At 40.3% G+C, this 22,199-nt stretch overlaps 1 protein-coding gene across 1 annotated transcript in view; it reads right to left on the bottom strand.

Moving 5' to 3' along the window:
* LOC122802738 (glutamine amidotransferase-like class 1 domain-containing protein 3A, mitochondrial) overlaps window positions 1-4,222 on the bottom strand; it is a 219,190-nt gene extending 214,968 nt beyond the window's left edge. The window contains exon 1 of the mRNA XM_044072503.1: window positions 3,992-4,222. Coding sequence (XP_043928438.1) covers window positions 3,992-4,105 — 114 coding nt within the window. The 5' untranslated portion in view covers window positions 4,106-4,222. The remainder of the gene's footprint in view (window positions 1-3,991) is intronic.
* Window positions 4,223-22,199: the final 17,977 nt, after the last annotated feature.

The following is a 22,199-nucleotide window of genomic DNA, read 5'->3' as shown; positions in this document are numbered from 1 at the left end:
AGTACGAATGCCAGAGGTTTTGAGACAGACCTATGGAACTACTAGTAGCTCCTGAGCATCAGAATATAAATCCCATGTAGGGGTATACTGCAATTAACTCCTTCAGACTGCTGGAACCCAGGGTAATGCATAGACAGATGTACCAGCATCAAAACCTTGTACATAACCAGTGCTGCTTTGGTGACATAGATGGATACATCCCAGACAACCTAGGTTCACTTAGTCATTTGGGCGACTAAAAAAGCAGCAGGGAGGACAGTTCAGGGGGCCATTCCAGATGGCAAACCCTGATAGAGACTGAGGAAACTAAGTGGCATGGTACAAAAAGAAGAAAGGTCAATGGACACTGCAGAGGCGAGGAAATATTCTGCACATCCCCATTGTACAACCACCACTCTGATACAACCATGGACAGGACAGAGCATCTAAAGTAAACACCCCTCCCCCCAGCTGAATGGATACTGCTAGACCCCCTGGGACCTACGCAGGATCCACGCCAGCCCCAGCTGCATCACATAAATTCAAGGAGCACAGGAGAAGCTGGCAGACCAGGCAAAGAACACTGGGTAGAAGGCTGTACAACAATGTAAGGGAGCAAAAAATGGTCAAAAGAAAAAAAAAAAACTTGTAGATAATTGTAAAATGAACTTGCAGTCAGTGAAGTCTGTGCAGAACATGGGCAATATGCTGGTAACTGGTTGCACCAGTGACTAATCTAACTACAGAGTTCTGCGACATCTGGCGAGAGTTCATATCACACATAGAATATATTTACAAAAATTCTAAAAATGTCACTGGAAAAAGCATCCCATCACTAAATAGAAAAATCCACTGTATTATGTCAAATGCCTTCTTTGTGTTAAATGCTAAGAAGCAAGACGGTCTGCTGTTCAGCCTACCTAATATCTGTATAATCACCTTTAATATGTTTTCAAAAGTCTGCCATTCTCCCACCCCAACAAATCCACACTGATCCAGCAATAATCTTACATTGCATGCTGTGAAAAACATCACCATACATATGTTATAATCATATGATGCCAATGTGGGTCCACAGGGGGGTGGCAAACAGGAATTCTTATCCTCTTCAGAATTATACTCGCTATATCCACACCTTCTCCCGCAACAAACCAAGAATAATTACTTCCCATTTTGCTATTAGCTTACCTCCTCCTCCCACATTTTAGATAGCACATTATCCATCAATAACCCCCATCTGGTTATTAGCTTATCTCCCCACCAATTTCCACTATGCTATCACAGGGCTATCCAGACCAGGAGACCTGTTTGCCTTCTGCCAAGCCAATATAATTTCCTATTAGTGGGAGACACCAAGGCGCAAGGATAATCTTAACATACTAACTTTAAGTAAAAAGGGGGTTATACTGCATCCTTACCACAGACATATGCTTGAGAAGACACCCCAAATCATTTACATTATCTGAGGAGGGCTTATGGTACAGTACATTTTGTATACTAAAAGTAGTAAGAACCCAAAAATCTTGGAGCTAATCCTCTCAGTCTCTTTAATGATACCTGGCTGTTGCCAAAGCTGATGCTGTACCATGCTTATTTAAATTAAGGAGAAATAATGAATTAAAAAAAAACCTCAAAAGTAGCAAACTACAGTTAAGGCAGACAAAAATGGCAAATGCCTACAAAAGCCAGATAGTCTATACAAAAATAAATGTTCATAAAAATAAACTTGTCTCCTAGCATGAAAAAAACTGTCCATTTATAGTTCTGGTAATCCAGAGTACTATGGGTCACAGCAACAAACCCAGAACAGAGGCGTCCAACAAGCTGTTCTCTTTTCTCTGCACTTGGGGGGGTGCTTAATTATTTTATTTTTAAACAAGTGAATCTTACAAAGTGGTTGCACAAAACCTAGAGATAATTCAAAGAATGAAATAAACCAAAGCAGTACATTTTAAGGGGGCAGGAGACCATAACCACCATATGAAAACCTATAAAACACAGCAAACAAGCTACACTCAGCAAAAAGTAGTCAGGCACAAACCTTAGACCCTAAAGGAATACTCCCTGTGCAACCCAAATGTTAATGCTAGCATGCTATTCCTTTGCTCCAGGAGACTGGCAATGCTGTCTTCCAGCCTGCCTAAGCTATTCTGGGAATGTATACATGCAGATATATTAGGAAGTATACACAATTAAAGGAAACTACTGGGACTAGATGAAGATGCCTGGATGACTGAACTATGATATAATGCCATAAGATACACTATATATATAAAAAAAAAAAGATAGAGTACTGTAACATATTTAAACAAGTACTACTGGGATTTAATAACACTGTCCCCTCCCAAACTACTCTGATCTTCAGCTGAAGATTGGACTAGAAGAATAACTATGTTTCAATGGCTTTAGAACAAGTGTTGGGTAGACAGTAGCTTGCACACCTCATTTGGTCTTTAGAAGAAAGTGCTCCATGAATTCTCAAATAATGTCAGCATATAAACTACCTTCACCAGGAAAAAAGAGCTTCTGCTTCTAAAACATCCTCCTCCTCAGTTCTGAATTTGTTCTCAAAGATAATAAAAAACATTGATGGGGTTTCTTCACAGGAACTCAGACGTTAGTCATGTTTGTGAGCTCATTTCCATTGTCAGCAGTCAGGTTTTAAATAAATGTGAATTTATTGACTAGTGTAAAGCACAGATCACACAAGACCAGTTTCAGTCCAAGCCCGAGAAAGAATAGCACAATAACATACATAGCAAGCAATACAATAGTATAATGCCAATGTCACAAAAGCAATAAAGTTAAAATGTGTCATGAGAGAAACAGGTTTTTGTTTTAGAATAAACAATGAAATATTTACAGCTATGTACAATGGGAGAGAATGAAAATTTGGAATAAGTAATGAGATATTTGCAAGTGTGAATAATGTTTGTTACATTGCAAAAGGTACAAACAGGTAAGACCTTGGAATTATAGAGATGCATGAGTAAGCTATGCTGTGAAGGTGATATAGCTGACAGAAGAATAACAGACAAAGATTGGTGAAGTAATGTGACAGGAGACACTGCACTGGCATTAAACCATCATCTGAAGGTGTGTCCCTAGTTGTGCATAACAATAAGAGGTAAAGGAGTGAGTCTAATATTGATGAGATTGATTCCAAAAGCTTGTGGCCTGTTTGTGAAAAGCAGTGGACTGTGCATTGGAGTTGTGTGTGACAGACTTGAAGTGTGGGTGCTGAATGACCCAAGTACACGAGGTTGTACAGTGGTAGTTCTCATTAATTTAACTTCTAGTGTGGGCATGATTTCTGGCAAACATGTTTGAAAAGTTGAGAGAAGAACAACAGGTCAGCTCTTTGACACCCATTTAGCTTTTCTTTTTTTTTAATGTTTCAAGTGTTTAAGTGAGGAATTCATGACAAAAAATAAATAACACAGAAAATGTCGTGTATATTAGTTAATATTACTTTCAGTCAGGACAGTCAAATACCATTTCAAGACCCATATATTAAATATATTCTGGGGGGGGGGGGGCTACGGTCAGAAGTGATATATTAGAGAAGTTTAATGCAAGAAATCAGAGCCCTGTAAACTATTAAGGTCACAAAGACAGTACAACACAAATGCAAAATCCTCAGTTCCTAAATTAACGTCAGTACAAAGAAGCCAGGCAGATGACCACTAGAGAGCGAGAAGGACAATATACCATATATCAAAGGTCATGTTTTTCACAAATGTACCCCCCGCAGTCTAACTTTGCTGCCCGACCAGCATAAACAAAACCTCACGCAAATAAAACGTAAAAAGAAAGAGGAGACAAAGAAACTCATTCCACTGCTGTATTTAAATCAGTCACGACTCTATGTAATGCAAATACAAAAAATAAGAAGAAATAAAGAAATGCATTTGTGGAAATAAATAAATAATAATTCAGCAGGCTCTACACAAACACAAAATGCATTCCTACACAACTTGCAGCGTTGGTCATGTGATAGAAAAGTACTTACTACAGCTACTTTAGGTCCTCTCCAACATGCAGAGCTATGTAAACCGAAGCTCACAAGAGGAGATTTCTGCAGTGCGGGGAATAAACTCCCCATACAAAATTTTGTAGTAAACATGTTTCTAAAAATCTAACAAAACCTAAACTTGGGAACTGGTGAAAGTAAAAAGCAACCACGGCTTCTGCAGACTAGTTGTTGGGCTCACTTTGCAAACGTACGTCAGAGATCAGTCGACGTGTACCTAAACGTTTGATTCGATTGTCGCACTAATATGAATTTTTAAGTACCAAAAGGAGTACGGAAGCAGTCGTGTAAATTGTGGTCTGTGTAGTTCAAAGATTAGGTTTCAAATAAAGTTAAAATGTTCTGCCAAGTCAGCAAAGTTTTGCATTTTACCAGTAAGGTCTGTAATTTTATTACAAAATAATGACTACTGAGGCCATTAAATGTGTATGAATTTGCAACTTTTACAACCGATTTTGAATCTGTTCCCAATCCCAAATTAAATGTTACACTGTTGTAATAATTTTAGTAAATGTCTTACTTCTTCAGATTTCCTCATTTGTGCCCGAAATTCTGCACTGTGGTATGGGTACGGGATAAAATTAAGTATTTAGAAGTGTGGATTAAAAAGGATTATGTTTTGACATCTAAGGATGTATTGGATGAGGCCACGGTGGTGCAGCGGTTAGCGTTGCCACCTCATAGGAAGAGGTTTACCATTTCGATCCTCGGCTGGGTTGGTGAGTGTGTGCGCCTCCTGTGGAAGGTTGGGCGCCGGGCGGGCAACTCGGCACCGTAAAACTCCACTGCCAGTCATGAGCGGGCAGGTGATTCACTGTGGTGGCCCCTAACCGAGGAAAAAGAAGAAGATCTAAGTATGTGTTGTGAAGAGACTAAGCAAAAGAGAAACTGGAAGCTCTTGTTTATAGACGCAAGATGCAAGCAGTGAAAATATTTTAGTCCCTTTACTTTTATATACAGGTCAGAGGTATATTTATCAACCTGAGAAGTTGTGGACAGTAATTAATAAAGAGTTGAATTTGAAGGATTTTATCTGAGAGGGGAAAGGGACAAGGATCAAGTTGGATAAATTGATCCTTCCAGTAGGACAAGGTGGATTGAAGGGATATTTTAGAGTTCGGGCACAGTTAAGGCTCTTATACTTAACTGCAGAAACCTATCATTCAAAGTAGGTGTGTGGGATTCAATAAATGACAGCATGAGATTCTGGATACAGATCCTTAAGAAGAATAAAATCAACCTCACAGAATATTAGTCTGTATAAGTCAGCAAGCAAAGGACAGTAGTACTGCTGAAAATGAATTCATCCTCAAGTCTTGGTGAGTACCTTCACGAAGTGGACCTTGTTTTTCACAAAATCTCACACCAAGATGACTGTTGTATAGACTGTATTTTATACAGCATATATCATAGATAGAAATAGGTAAAAAATTAAAAAAGATAGCTGGGTGCACAAGACCGATGGAAAAAAGCGCCCAATCCTGGTAGGCGCACTGGTGCCAGGACTGGAAAAAATGACCGTGTAGAATCCTCAAAATACAGAAACATTCCTACAATGGGGCCAGGCCCAGAGGGAGGATGCCCCCCCCCCCTGTTGTAGAAGGAGGTAGCAGTCCACAAAAATCACAAAAAATGATAGGCCAAAGAAGAACCATAAAGACGATAGAGTGGACTACTGGGGGTAAGAAAGAAATTATGTATTGTTACTATTACACAAAAAGCCCAGAATTTCTATTCACAAGATATACAAAAAGATTAAGAGAGAAATTAGAGGAAAGAAAAATACTTCCACAACAAAAACTGTCAGAAGCTTCAAATAAAAATATGTGCTCATTAATACAACAGATTTGTGAAAAACATTATATACACCAAGAAACTTTGATCTGTCTGGAAAAAGAGGCTTCTGAGGAAGTGCAAATAAACAACAAAAACTAGAGATTTTTAAAAGGTATAAAAAAGAAATATGGGCATAGGAAAGAAAGAGAGATATGATGGATTATTTATGCAAAGTCAAAAAGCCAAATGAATCAATACAAAAAAAGGCAGCCCCAAACATATTCAAAGAGAAATACAGGCAAAGGCATCCACATATGGAACATTTCACAATAAAAAAATAATAACACAAAGAGGGAATGTAGAAAAGAAGATTATTAAAGTAGAAGTTAAAAAAAATAGAAGTTGAAGTTATGGAATGCCTGCGAAGTGAAGGATTTGGTGTGGAAGGTGTAACACAGGTTACATCACAGCATGATGGAACGAGCCCCCAAAGTAAAGAGAAAAAGGAAGATCAGGAGACACCTGAAGAAGTATGGACATGGGAAAAAAGGAGATTTAATATGGTGCAATATTTATGCAAAAGAGAAAGTAAAACTAATCAATACAAGAAGAGCAGCACCAAGGATATTTGAAGAGAAATACAGACAAAGGAATCCAGACATGAAAAACTTCACAATACAAAAGATAAGAAGACAAAGAGGAAAAGTAGAAAAGAAGATTAGTAATGGAGAAGTTAAATAGAAACTGAGGTTATGGAGTACCTGCGAGGTGAAGGATTCAGTATAGAAAATTTAACTCAGAAAACACTACAGCAGGATAGTCTTATGGACATCCAAATTAAGGCGAAACCAGTGGAATGGGAAGTAACTGGTCAGTTGCTATATGAAGATATTTTGGAGCCTTCCACAGGAAACCACTATAAATGTTCACTTGAAGCTGGACAGCAAGGGAAGGAACAGGTAACTGTGGCAACTCTGACGCTGTCAATGTTGTAGAGTGAAAGGTCAGTGAGTTCCCATATGACAGAGCAATGGATGACACAGTATGAAACTGAAGAGAATGTGCCACAGGAAGATGTTATAGAACTTTGTATAGAATGCCCACAGGAAATGGAAAACAAAAAATATGCCCTCAGTTTAGAAGAAAATGAGCTAAGAGAAGAGTTGCTTGATTTAATAGAGATAGATAGACATATTAAGATCAATGAAAGACATAGACTGCAGAAGGTCAATAAAACCCAAAAAGTCAGAAGTAAATGAATGCAGTTATTAGGACTATCAAAAGAGATCCATGCACTATAACATTAGTAAACAGGATATATTACTGCACAGCTAAATTAATAACAGATAAAATTCTACCACAAGAACACAGGGTAGTAAGGGAAAGGAAGGAGAAAAATCGAATACCATCCTGGAAGTAGCAAATAGAAAAAACTCTAAAGCAATTAAGACAAGAAGTGTCACTGTTATCAGAGTATAGAAGAGGGAACAGATCAACAAAAATACTCAGAAAGATAGACGTGATAAAAGCAAAGCACAGTATTAGAACAGATCAGGATCTATCATGCACTATCATAAATAAACTAAAAATCTCAGCACAGGCAGAAAAGCTTAAAAGATGCATAGATAAATATAAAGGAAAAGTTCAAAATAAGCAATTTATTGATGACTCCTAAAAGTTCTATAGAGAATTGGGAAACAATGCAAAAGGAATTGAAAGACCACCCTAAAAAGAAGAAATATATACATTTTGGAGAAGTATTTATGAAGATCCTGTGGAACATAACAAAAATGCTAAATGGATAGAAGAAGTAAAAGAAAGAATATGAAGTTCAAAGGTACAGGATATGAAATGGGAGGAAGTAGCAGCCAGAAAGATTGAAACAAAGTTAAGAAAAGCCTCTAATTGGAAAACCCCAGGCCCAGATGCAGTACCTAACTTCTGGTTAAAAGTATTAACATCTTTGCACGAAGATTTAGTCATGAGTAATAACTATTTATATGTGCACCCCGAATAGAAGCCAACCTGGCTAACAACAGGAAAGACAATGCTCCTACTTAAGAATGAACCTGCAAGCTACCCTAAAAATTATAGACCAATAATTTACCTTCCGTCGATGTATAAATTATACACTGGAATTGATGCCAACAGAGTTTATAGTCGTTTAGAAGAAAACTCAATTATGGCAGTAGAATGAAAGGGCAATAAAAGAAAGTCATATGGAACAAAGGATCTTGTTTTGTTAAATAAAGTCATAGTGGAGAACTGTAAAAAGGCATTTGATAGTACCCCACAATCATAGAAAGACTCCTTAAAATGTATAAGATACACCCTACACTGATAAACTATATCACAGCAACCATGAAACAGTGGCAAACCACTTTGCAGTTAAGCCATGATAAAGAACAAATTATTATTCCAGGGTGACTCTCTGCAACTGTTGTTCTTTTGCCTTGCCCTTAACCCATTAAGCTGTCTGCTTAACAGATTAGGTCATGGCTATAATTTGACTCCCAGAAAGCAACAAAGTATAAATACTTCTCATGAATGAAGAAATGAATATCCACTTCTGGAGCCGATATAATACAACCCAAATTGAGATTTATTAATAAAATTCACAAAGGAAAATAACAACAGCAACCTTTAAAGCAGGAAAGCTGCAGTACCAAGAAAACATTAGTTTGGGACAAGAATGTGATATAAAAGAACTTGAGCAAGAGGGAATACATAAATATTTGGGAACTGATGAAGGATCAACAATAAAACATGAAAAAATGTGAATAAAACTTAGTAAGGAATATTTTAGAAGACTTAAATTAATCCTGAAAACAGCGTTGATATCTAGGAACAAAATTCAAGCTATATACCTATTTTCTTTTCCTGTTGTAACTTAGTTTTGGAGTGACTGACTGGCCCCAAAAGGTGTTGGATAGATTAAACAGGAAAACAAGAGAGATGCTTCATGCTCATCAAATTATTTATAAAAATCAGTGCATACCAAGATTATATATTCCCCGTTCCAAAGGAGGTATGGGCCTCCATGAATTTGATTACATGTATAGATCTGCAATCATGGGGCTGCGTACATATCTGCTGATCTCACAAGACCTAAACATAGTGAAAGTTTTGAAACATGAGGAGAATAAATCTAAGATGACTTCCTTTCTTAGTCTAACAGAAGCTTATTGGCATCAAGCGGAATGGAAATCAAACAAGAAATGGATAAAAATCAGGCAGCAATTGAATGTGCCAAAAAACAATAGAAAGAATATAAGGTGAAAGATCAGATGAAAAGGCAAGAAATGTGGAAAATGCATAAATATAGTTGCAAGTACAGAAAACTCCTGGGAGAACCTCATGTTGATCAGGATCAAATGCAGGAAGGTTAAGGAGAAGTGAATTCAAACCAAAAGATGAAAGGTTAATATTGGTGGCCCAAGGCAGTGGGCTATGTACACTTTGGTTTATAAAAGTCTATTAACCATGTGGGAAAAACAGACAAATGTAGGTTTTGTAAAACAGAATTGGAAATAGTTGCACATCATGTTGCTGGCTGTGATATATTAATGGCAGAAAGACTGTATACTGAAAGGCAAGGTGGTAATCCATTAAGTACAGAAGAAGTAATTAGGGACCTGGGGACCCAAGTTGATAGCAATCTCCCATTTGACAACCACGTGGCCAAAGTGGTTAGAAAAACATTTTATATAGCCCACCTAATCATGAAGGGATTCACATCTAGATCAGGGGAGGTCATCGTGCCTCTTTACTCATCCCTCATCAGGCCCATAATTGAGTACAATGCCCCTTTTGGGATGTACCTTACCAGACACCTGCAGCAACTGGAAAGACCCCAAAAGTACCTCACCAAGAGGATCAAAGGGCTCAAACAGATGCCATATGCTGCCCGGTTAAAGAAACTCCAGCTCTACTCAGTGGCATACTGCCTGTTCAGAGGCGATCTGTGCCTGACGTATAAAGCCATGTCCAACCCGGAATTAATGGACATGCTGCAGCTCAGAAAATCCAAATCCCATCGAGCTACGCACTCGAGAGACTTGAACCTCAGCACTGAAATAAATAGGACATGCTGGAGGGACAGATTCATAACCGAGGCTCCCTTCACTCTGGAATAAAATCCCAGTCCAGGTTAGGCAGAGTCCCTCATTGACTCTCTTCAAGAGGAATCTTGATGAGTGGATGGGAGATCGTAGGTTTACCCCAGGTATCACTTCTGTGTCACTGTTAGACAGAGGCACAGTATACTAACCTCGAAAAAGGGCATAGCAAAATAAATTTAAAATGGGTGGAGAAAGCCAAACACATTCTGGCTAGGCTTATAAATGCCCTGGGCAGATAGTCTAGTATGAACCTATGAACCTATACACTGATAAAAATGGACACGTTCACATGCAGAAAATTCATCCATTCATCCTCAACCCCTTTTCTCATTTGCACCTGGGCTCGGGGTGTCACTTCAGCAGTGAGAATCATCTCAAGCCAAGGTTTACACTGCTATGCCTGCAACTTCAACAGCTCATGAGTTTTGTTTATAATTAATGAAAAGTGGACTTGCACTGCTATTTGGGAGCAGTGTACCTCCCTGTAAAATGTAACATACCTGGTTTTCCTTGCCGTTCATGTTTTTATGCAACCACAGATGAAAATGTGTTTCCCAATCTAGGCAGATTCTACTGTTCACTTGCTGAGTCAGTGGGAGTACTGTCCTGCAGACAGGCTGCTTATACAAGTGCTGAAATCTGTACTAATTTTTTCCCCCTTTATCTTCACTTCTTCAGAAGACAGTCCTTTAATTTTCACTGCTAAGCGCACTTTCTTAACCATGATGGGAAATGCAATTGGAGGAGGCTTTCAGGGTCATAGGATGATCTGCAGATCTGGCTTCCCCCAATTTCATTTATGATCATGACTGTGACAGTGAAATAAAATACTTGTGTATGTTAACATGGTTTGAAATCGGAAAATGCACCGCCAAAGCAGGTGCTACATTTCCCAATTTTAAACCATGAAGAATCTTTTTCCTCAGTACCTGGTTGGTACCATAGCTCAGAAGGGGGGGAAGTGCATGCCCCTGCACCAAAGCTTAAATCCGCCACTACAGCCAGTATGAACTGGGGGTTAGCCACATCCTCTGCAGTTATTAGAGTCCCCTCTGCAGACAAGGGAGAGCCACTCTTGTCGGTCCTTGGAGAATAAAGAAGGTAGGTTTCCCTGTTGTGTCAAAATGCCATGCCCATCCTTGGGGAAGCAGCGGCTGCCATTTGTAACATAGTTGGTCCCATTTTTACTGTCAAAAAGAAACAGAAAACCAAACATTTATCTACTTCTCTTCACATTTCTTTAGACAGGAGCAGTTTACTGGGACTAGCTCAGGGTTTAATTCAGGTTGTTGATCCTTCTTGTAGAGTAGCTTCTGATGAATGACAGGGGAATGCCTCCTGCTAGTATGTCCCAGTGTTTTCAGTGGGAGAACAGTGGGGTTCCTCAGTCCTTCAGAAAATACTGAGTTGTTACAGAAGAATTTTATATAACCTAAACCAATCCCGCCTGTCCTATCTTCTTTAGAGGATGTGTGTCTTACTGCCTGCAACTTTCCTGACAGTCAGCAAGCTATCCCTAAAAAGGCAGATAGGATATAAAAAGTTCCTCAGTCTTTTACATTTTTATGCACTATTTCTAAACCTGACCCATCAACTATAGCCTTAGCCGACTCCACTGCTCCTAGGCACTTGGTTAATTCCAATGTTTCAGAATTTGAAATTATCAGCCTTATACGGTTAGAGTTTATTCTGACATACTGTGAAAGTATGAGGAATTTTTTATCTACAGTTTCTTTTTGTGAAGAAAAAAACTGCTTTAAACACCTCAGTTTCTTTTATTGCAGAGGTCACTACTCATTATTTGCAGTGTGTATATGTCTCTGTTGATACTTCTTCCAGGGCTATGGCCAGTGGTAGTGTTTTAAGGAGGCTTTCTTGGCTGCATTCTCAGAAACTCCCACATGATTTAAAAAAAATGAGATTTTAAGTTTTCCCTTCGACAGAGATTTAGTGTTTGGCCCCTCTGCTGCAGAGGTGATCAAAAATTGTGATGAAAGGGGCTAGCTGATCCAGGGAATCTCTACAATTGTTCAGCTTTCCTTTTCCAAACTGTCCAAGAGATTTTCTTTCTCCTTATCCAGTTTTGGATAAAAACAGAATAAACAGTTTGAACAGAATTTTCAATAAACAGACATTTAAGAAGAAGTGGCAAGGAGTTCCAAAAAGAAGTTTCAAACCTCACAAAGCCAAGGACAGCCCAACATGTCTGAATTACTATTCTAGAGACCTTGTGATCTCTTTTTCTCTCCCAGAAAGTCTGAATTTCCATTTTTCTATTTGGCAACATACTGTTTCGGACAAATGGGTTCTGAAAAAATATCTATCAAGTTTACAGATGGTCATTCCTCATCCTGTAGATCAGACTCTTGTTTCCGCCTTTTTATCACAGTCTGTCTCAAGGAGTGATAGAACCGGTTTCTCCTTCCCAAATGGAGAAGCAATTTTATTAAAGGATGTTCCTAGTGCCAAATAAAGAAAATGCTTTGAGACTAGTTCTGGATCTTTCTTTCCTAAACCTGTTTGCTATAGTACCCAAATTCAAAATGATGTCACTTCACAATTTGTTACCTCTTCTTCCTCTTTCATATTTCCTAGTATCATTAGACATGAAAGATGCTTTTCATCACATGCCTACTCATCCAGACCTCAGACATTTCTTAAGGTTTTATGTGCCTGGATCACATTATCATTTCCCTGCCTTACCCTTTGGATTATCCACTGAACCAAGAGTGTTCACAAAGTGTCTAGCTACAATTTATAGCTCATTGCAGTCCACTGGGTATCCACATTTTTACATATTTAGATGACTTGCTTTTTTTTTTTGCAGTCTTTTTTAAAATGTCAGGAATCTCTCACTTGGGTGAGAGATCTCTTGCACAAGCTGTGATTCCAAGAGAACATTCAAAATTCTTTCTTGTCTACCTCACACAGGATTTTGTTCCTGGGATGTCAATTACACACCTCAGTTAAAGCAGCTTTTCTTCCACAGGGGAAAATAGATCTTTATTTAGATCTATCTCCAAGAGTTTCCACTCAGACTTCTGTCACTGCCACAGAATACCTCAGGATTGTGGGTTTTCATGGCATCTATGATTCTCATAATACCACTGGGAAGACTCCATATGAGAAAGATACAGTGGTATCTGAAATCTCTTTGGTTCCACCATCAACACCCTTTATCGTTTTACATCCCAGTACTGGGGTTTGTCAGAAATTTTTTTTTTTTGTGGTGGAGACAACAAATATCTTTAAATCCAGGTCTCCCCTTCTCCTCCCAGCTCCAAAGCAGTCATTCAGTTAGTCATCACCAATGCTTCAAACTTTGCTTGGGGAGCAGTTTCAAGAGGTATAAAAGTGCAGGGGGTGTGGGAGACCAAGGACAGATGCAAGCACACAAATATCAAGAAGATGCTTGCCCTGATCAAGACACTCAACTCTCTGCACCATCTTTGGTTCCCAGGACCTCTTCAAGTGGTTACAGACAATACCACACTCATGTGGTACATCAACAGGCAAGAGGGAACCAGGTCATACCCCTTTTGCAGACTAGCCATATTAGTTTGGGATATAGATTCATCGCACAATCTCACTCTACAGGTATTGTACATTCCGTCAGAGCAAAACTGTGTGAGAGACAAGCTGAGCAAGACCAGGGCAGACCCTCATGAATAGAAACCTAGATCGGGGGTCTTCAAAGATTTGATCTATGTGTGGGGAGTTCCTCAGGTAGACCTCTTTGTCTCCTCTCTGAACAATCAATCAGCAAAATTCTGTTCCAGGGCTCCATTCAAGAAGGCCTAGAAGACAGACACTTTTACATTTTATTGGAGAGGAATGTTCCTGGATGCCTTTCCACCCATTCCAATAATATCCAGGGTATTTATGAAGATTCAGAAGGAATCCCCACAGATCATTGTGGTGACTCGTTCTGGCCTAGGTAACCATGGTTCTCCCTTCTTTTGGAAATGGCCAGTGGAAATTATCACAAGTTTACTCACAGAAGAACAGGGGTGTTTGTTACACTCCAACATCAATCATCTTCAGTTGACTGCCTGACTGATAGGGTCTTCATTTCTTTTACGCATCTACTTTCTGAGGATGTGCAGCAAGTACCAATGGAGGCAAGAAAGCTTGGTAATAGAAAATCATATGTTAGTAAATGGAAAGGATTTTCTAGTCAGTCCCAACAACATAACCAGCACCAATTCAGGGCTAGTTGTTCTCTGGTTTTACAATATTTGTGTGAGTTACTACCCTATGACCTTTGTTATTCTTCTGTCGAGGTTCATTTACTGGCCATTTCAGCATGTCTCTTCTTTCAAGGCAGTCTCATGTCAAAATGTTTTTTTTTTAAAAGGTTTTGCATAAGAGGCCTCTAAGGGATCCTAATTTTGTGTTAAAGAAACTAACACTTGCTCCATTTGAACCAAATATTTGGGCTGATTTGAGGTTTTTAACATTGAAAACAGTTTTACTGATTGACCTGACTTCTGCAAGAAGGGTATCTGAGTTGCAAGCTCTTATGGTGAGTCAACCCTACCTCATTTCCATAAGGACAGGGTTTCTTTGAGAACTAATCCTGATTTTATGCCTAAACTTGCATCCAGGTTTACTTTAACCCAAACTATCCATCTCCCTTTTTTCTTTCCTGAACCTAAAATGAGGTAGAAAGGATACTCCTTACCTTGGATGTCCACAGAAAACTCAGGCCCTATATTGACAGAACTAAATCTTTCAGATCTTCAGATCAATTGTTCATTTCTTGTGAAGGCAAGGAGGGGGGGGGGCAGCCTGTGTCAAAACAGACTATTTCTGAATGTCTGTCTAAGTCTGTTACCTTTTGTTATACTAACCATGACAAATCTATTCCAGGCAGGGTCAAGGCCCACTCTACCAGAGCCTTGGCTTCAGCCATGGCTTTTTAGAAAGGGTTGGATTCTAGAAGCTGCTACTTGGTCCTCTTTATGTACTTTTATAAAGTACTATAAGCTTGATTCCTTCACTAGGACTAGATCAAGATTTGCTAGGACAAGTCTCCATGGCCTTCTGGACCCTTCTCCTTCCTCCTCCCAAATATAGTTATCTATGGTACTCTACCCATATAGCTAAGGCTACTGCAGCAGAAATCAATATAAAAACATTGTACAGTTATGTAAGCTGAACATACAGTAACAGTAGATATCCAAATGATTACTGCTGTAGTAGCTGCTCCCTCTCTCCATCCCCCTTGTTTTCCTTTTTTTTTTTTTTTTTTTTTTTTATGCCAGGGTATGGACTTTTATTTTTTGTTATTCCTAGCCATTATCCCTTCAGGGCACAGCCTCCCTCTCTCTGCTGGCAGGAAAGCTCAGTTCAGGTGAGTGGAAGGTGCCCTGAAGCTTTGGAAGCTGTCTAGCTGTTATATCCTTGGCTGTATATAACCCATATAACTAAGGCTACTGCAGCAGTGATCATTTTGAACATCTACTGTTATGGTAAGTTCAACTTACACAACTGTACTTTATATACATATAATTTAGCAATTAGCACACTATGCTAAATAGACAACTCTTAGGAACTCCTGCTCTCCATTAAGGAGTTCCAATATGTTCTTGCTACATAATGCATGCGGTTTCAGAGTTGGTTTTGTTACACTTGTTTTGGGTTGTGAAAGCACTACAATACTATATAATCTTTTCCTAAAAATTACTTCTGCTGGGGGCATGGCCAGGATGTGGACAGGCTGGCAGCACAGTTTTCTTGCTCTGGTACTCTATTTCAATTTCTGTTAGGAATTTTATTTTTAGAACATCCTAAACCAATTTTTGAACAAAATCAGTTACCTGATACTACACAGAATAATATTATAAAAAATTCTAAATATTTAAATTTTTTTCCTGTGAAATTATTAATTTGAAAGGTCTGTAGCAGGAGCTGTGAAATGAGTCATTTAAAGACAATCTCTCAGGACTTGTCTTTAAAGAAAGAACTCCAGTCTGTTCTTTCTAACAAACAAGAACTTTCTTTAAAAATGGACAGAATGGATAACAAACTTGACATCTTTGAAGAAAAATGTACCAAACAGATGGAACAGATACACAAGATTTTAAAACAACAGAAAACTCAGATATCTGGAATGAAGATGTCCTTAATGACATAGAAGACAGATCATCCGAAGATGAAAACGACACTGAATTTCTACTGTGACAAAATACCTTATTACTACACAAAATTGATGACTTGGAGAACAGATTCAGGAGAAATAATATTTGTATTTTTGGACTGCATGAAAAATAGGAGAAAACATGGTCAACTTTCTAAATGCCTGGCTTCCTAAGACTCTGAATTTGTCAGAAGCTATGTTGTATGGCATAGAAAGAACACACAGGTTTCTAGTTTCTACTTCATCAAAAACTAACAGCCAGGTACAAATCTCCTATTAAACTTAATGACAAACTAATAAGATTTGATAGTGACTATTCCAATGTTGTGATGACCAAAAGGAAAATTTTTTTGCCTCTTACAAAAGAACTTAAGAAAAGAGTTTAAGGTGCATTTGCTCTTTCCTATCAGACTCAAAATATTCCTTCCAAATGAAATTAGACCCTTTAAAGACCTAGACTCTGCAATGTCATTCTTAAAAAAAAAACACACACAAAACATTCTAGACATAACTGAACACTATATATATATATATATATATATATATATATATATATATATATATATATATATATGGATTCACTTCATAACACTGAAACATCAAAATCCTGAAAACTCAAAACACTGAGAACACATATCATACATATACAGAGTTTAAACAACATAAATCATAGCACTTTCCACCAAGTATAAGCAGGGGGGCAAGCTTGGTGGAAAGTGCTATGATTTATGTTGTTTAAACTCAGTATATATATGATATGTGTTTTCAGTGTTTTGAAGTTTCAGTGTTTTGGTCTTCTATATTATGAAGTTTTCTCATTTTCAGTGTTATGAAGGGAATCGAATCCGTATATATGCAGACACAAGGAAGGACATTCCTGAGCACCATTGAACCAAAGGATGCTCTTCCCCTGGAGACCAGGTACAATTTGTAATGAGTAATAAAGATATGAGGAGAAGCCCAAGTAGTTGCTGCACAAATGTCATCCATAGAAGCTCGAGACTGAAAATCTGCTGATGTAGTCATGGATCTTGTAGAGTGAGTCTTTACCCTTCTAGGCAAATCAATATTCTTTCTGTCATAAATAAAGCTGTTTTACATTTATGTTTTATTCTTGTATTATGTCCTCAGCTAGACTAATGTCTATTTTTAAATGCTATTTTTTTAACTGTATAATGTAAGTAATACTTAATGTGGAGCTTTTCTCCCCGGACCTCTGCTGAAAACGGACCAGCATCCAGTTGGACTCTCCCGGTTAACAAATGTTAATAAATAAAAATAAATAAATAAAGGCTACATTTGTCTTTTAGCCATCTGGCCAAGGTTACTTTGCTGAGTGGTTTGCTAGTTTTGGTACTTGAAAAGGACACAAACAATTGGTCTGATTTTCGAAAAACAGAAGTTATGTACTCACTATAACATTGCATCTGAATTGTTGCTCTTCATTTGTCTTCAACCTGTGGGAATAGGCACTGACATCGGTGTCGAGCCAGCCATATCCAAGCTGCAGTGCCAAAACTGTGCTCCTCTCCTACCCATAATGACTCTCTCCTCACTACCTCAGATCGAGTTTGCCTGAAAGCCAAGCAGCTGTTCAAGATAACACAGAAACATCACTACTGCCACACACCCCACCCCAAAAAAGGAGATCAGAGAGAGAAAGGGTGGAAGGCTCCCCTCTGCCAGATGAATTGACTAAGGAAGGGGGAAGGAGGGAGGAAAGGATGAAGACAAATAAAGAGCAACAATTCAGATGGACCATTATGGTGAGTACATAACTTCTTTATCTGAAATTGTTGTCATTTGATCTTCAACCTATGGGACAGTGTCCCCAGCTACTTGTACCCTGACAGACCCTATGGAAGGATATTTTGGGGCACGGTGGATGAAATATCCAATTTGTAGTGGGATATGAAGGTATGAGACCTAGCCCATGTAGCCGCAGAGCATTTTTCATCCACTGGTACTCTGCATGAAAAAGCTGATGAAGTAGAGACCACTCTGGTAGAATGTGCTTTTACTGAGGAAGGAAGAAAAACACCATACTTAGCAATCCAGTAGGCAATGGTTACTTTGGAGACAGGAGATCCCAATCTGGCTTTAGAATATGAGACAAACAATTGCTTGGACTTTCTGAAAGTTTTGGTCTAGGTAGAAATGGAGCTGCCTATGTACATTTATTTTCCCCTTTGTTCTGGAACTTTGGAAAGAAAATGGGAAGGTGAATAACCTGATTAATGTTTGTTTCAGAAGCGACCTTGGGGATGAAGGAGGGGTTTGGTCTAAGAGACGCAGTCCTTATGGAATATGACATATGGAGGCTGAATACAAAAGGCTTGTAACTCTGAAACCCACTTAGATAAGGTCAGGACCACTAATAAAGCAGTCTTCCAAGATAGATACTGTAGATCCACCTTTACTGATGGTTCAAAGGGTGATGTTAGGTCCCAAAGGGGAGTAGGATCCTTAACTGGTGGCCGTAAGAGGAGTGTACCTTTTAAAAAGGCTTTGCACAATCTAGAAGCAGCCAAGCATGAATCCTTAAGTCCTACATGGTAATGGGAAATGGCAGCAAGTTGGAATTTAACTGTAGAGGAACTGGCTCCTTGGTTGAAGATACAGATCAGGAACTGAAGGTATCGAGGCAGGAAAAGGATTTATACAATGTTGTGATACCCAAATGGAAAAAACCTTCCATTTGCTTGCATAAATCTTTTTGGTAGATGGCTTGTGAGCAGAAAGCACAATGTGCTTCACGGGAGAGGACAGCCCAGGAACTCTAGCCATCACTGGAGCTGCAGAAGTCAAGCCATGAGCTTCAGGCTTTTCAGATCCTGATGTTAATCGCCCTCTAGATTGGATATCAGATCTAGACAAGGATCGAGAATCCTGGGATGGATGACACTGTGAGGCCAAAGGAGAGGAAACCAAACCTGATGAGGCCAGAAAGGAGCGATGAGGATCACTCAGCACTTTGATCTTTTTGCCTTCTGAAGAAATTTCGACATAACAGGAAGAGGAGAGTAAGCATACAGCAGACTGGGGGGGGGGCAAGCATGAGCTAGAGCATCTCTGGGAAGTCCTCCTTTGGGGAGAATCAGAGTGAAGAACTTATTGTACTTAGTGTTGAAAGGAGACGTAAAGAGATCATAGCAAGGTTGACCCCATTTCTGGAAGATCATGTTCACCACTGACTGTTTCATAGACCACTTGTGAGGAGACAGTATGGTCCTGCTGAGTTTGTCCGCCAAGATGTTGGAACTTCCCAGAATGTGCTTTGTGACAAAAAAGTGGTTGGAGGAAATCGCCCGTTCCCACAATCTCATGGCCTCTTGACATAGGGGATATGATGTGGTTCCTCCCTGCTTGTTGTCCATTTGTATCATAATCATTCCTTGGGGGAGAAATTAATGAAGTGCCTGTAACACCAGAAGCACTGCCCTCATCTCCAGAATGCTGATGTGTAAGCTGGTCTCTAAAGTTGACCATGTCCCTTAAACAGTCTGTCCCAGCCAATGACACCCCCCTAAGCTGGGAGGCATCTGTGGTGACTGTGGCTACAGAAGAAGGAGCCAAGACGGGATGACCTTCTGTCAAGTTCTGGGAATCTAACCACCACAGAAGGGATGATTTTCAGGTTTTGGACAGGTGAATGGGATGAGACAGAGGTTTGTCCAGAAGAGACCATTGTATGGCTAGGGTCCACTAAAGGATATGCATGTGCAGTCTTGCAAGGGGTAGAATAACAATGGTTGCTGCCACGACCCTAGGGCTTGAAGAATATGAGCTGCTGAGGGAAGAGAAGCTTTGAGAATAACAAGAACATGGAGCTGAAGAGAGCAAATCCTGTTGCTGGTGAGGAACACCTTGCACAGAGAAGTGTTTAGCCATGTTCTGATAAATTCCAGAGAATGGAAAGGTTCCAACTTGGATTTTGGAAAATTTATTGTGATGCCCAAGGTCAAGGCTGATTGGAGAAACTGGTTTCTGGCTAGAAGAAGCTGGTGTCTAGTGGGTGCAACTAGGAGCCAGTCATCCATGTAGGAAAAAAAATGTATTCCCTGCAGCCTGAGATGTGCTGCAAGTACTGTTACCATTTTGGTGAACACCTTGGGGGCTGAGGTGAGACCAAAGGGGAGTACCCAGAACTGGAAATGTCTGGCTCTTGACCAGAAGCTTAGGAACCTCCTGTAGAGCTTGTCCATCTTTATGTGGTAATTCACATCTTGGAGGTCCACCGAGCACATCCAGAAGTCCTTCTGCAGGTAGGGAAGGATGGATTGAATGATAACCATCCAGAACTTCATCTAGATAGGTCTGTGTCCCCCTGTCTTTTTGAGCACCAAAAAGAATCCTGAGTAGACATCCGATCCAGATAGTTCTGGGGAGATGGGCTGGATGACTCACTTGATAAGCAGCTTGGAGATTTCTAGATTGGCTGCCTCCCTGTGAGTGGGTAGAATATCCGGGAGAATTTTCCGGGATCTTGGGGGATGAAGGAAGGGGATTGAATAACCCCTGGATATTATCCCTAGTACCCATTGATCTGTCGTGATGGCTTCCCAGGCTGATGGGTATAAGGAAAAGCAACCCCTGACTGCCTTCAGGGTGAAGCAGTCGGGTAACACTTCAGGGTCGCTGGAAGGGTCTGTCCAATTGAGAGTCCCGAGCGGAGCCTCTCTGCTTCTAGGGTGGCATCTGAATGCATCATTCCCCAGTCTGCCTCTAGGGGAAGAGTCTGCCGGTGCGTCTTGATGGAAAGCCCTGCACTTCCTGAACCATAGTTTCTTACTACCTCTCTGATACCTGGAGTAGGATCGCTGAGGAGTACAGAAACTGATCCCGATGGCAGACAGGGTCTTGCTGTCCTTCTTGCACTGGGTCAGAGTCTCCTTCACGGATGGGCTGAACAAGGTCGACCCATCAAAGGGGGTGTTAGTGAAGGATGCCTTAAAGGGCTCAGAGAAGTTACAGAGCCTCATCCAGGCATGAGACCTAATAGCAATGCCTGAACGGGCTGCTCTAGATGCGTCTTCCATAGCATAAGAGAGGAGCCTCATAGAGTTGTTAGAGATGGCCTTAAGAGTAGCCAGTCTGGTGGAGAAAATCTTCTCCTCAGCAGACATGGACTTTCAGGTAGATGCAGATACCTCTTCGATGAGTGATCTCTGCAGCCTGGTAACATGTTCATATAATTCAGCACTCTCAAAGAGAAGGTCGCTAAAGTGTAAACATGCTTCCCCATCCTGTCTATCGTGCTTGACTCCCTATCGGGTGGATGGACAGAGGTGCTCTCTTGAGCAAGCTCCTTTTTGGTGGCAGCTGCAACCACCAAGGCATCAACATGGACACTCTTCTGTCAGAACATTCGATCCTGAAGGGCACTTAACACTTTGTAAGGTTGCTTGGGTACTGGTTCCACTGCATCAAGTTCCTTCCACGCCCCGCGGGTAAATAAGGTCAACCAAGGGGTCCGCAGGGGGGGGGGTCACCCAGGATGCAAAATGGGCCTGCTCTGAACGCCTCCAGGAACACAAACTCATCTGGATTGGGCTTTTGGGAGGACCAGCCACCTTTCTGTTGTGGAATTTCCATGATGTCTCCAAAGGAGACATCATCAGGTGGAGATCCTGGAGTGCCCTTCTCTTTCTCTCAATCAGTGTCTTTGGTGACAAACTCTGGAGTGGAGTTGAGCTGTCTCCTCTTGCACACATGCTTCTGGTGGATTTCTTCAGGGGGAGGCATTCCAGGGAAGAACTGGAAACCTGGAGCTCCACAGGGAGGGTACCCCTGGAGGGTTGGGGCAGGCTGTCCCTGAAGTGGAGGACTGGAGATGCTGAGCTTGGTTTCTGGCTGAAGTAAGAAAAGATCCAGAGGAAGTAGCATCGAGGACCTCAACATAGAAGTCAATAGAACCCTCTCCACCATGTTGAACACTGATAGAGAGCAGAAGATCGGTGCTGAATGCACTGGCACCAAGGCACTCGACGCCACTGGGACCGAGATCCCGAAACCCATCTGTGCCAATGTTTGAGTTGGTTCCAAGCTGCTCAGTGCTGAAGCTCTGAGGGAAAGGGATGGCACTGAAAACTTGGATGCTGATGCCAACCCCTCGGACCTGCCGCCAAGAGGACTATGGTTATGAGAG

This window comes from Protopterus annectens, chromosome 5.part0 (genome assembly GCF_019279795.1).
Source record: "Protopterus annectens isolate FY-2018-M chromosome 5.part0, PAN1.0, whole genome shotgun sequence".
NCBI classification, from domain to species: Eukaryota; Metazoa; Chordata; order Ceratodontiformes; family Protopteridae; genus Protopterus; species Protopterus annectens.
This window is presented reverse-complemented; position numbering and strand designations above follow the sequence as displayed.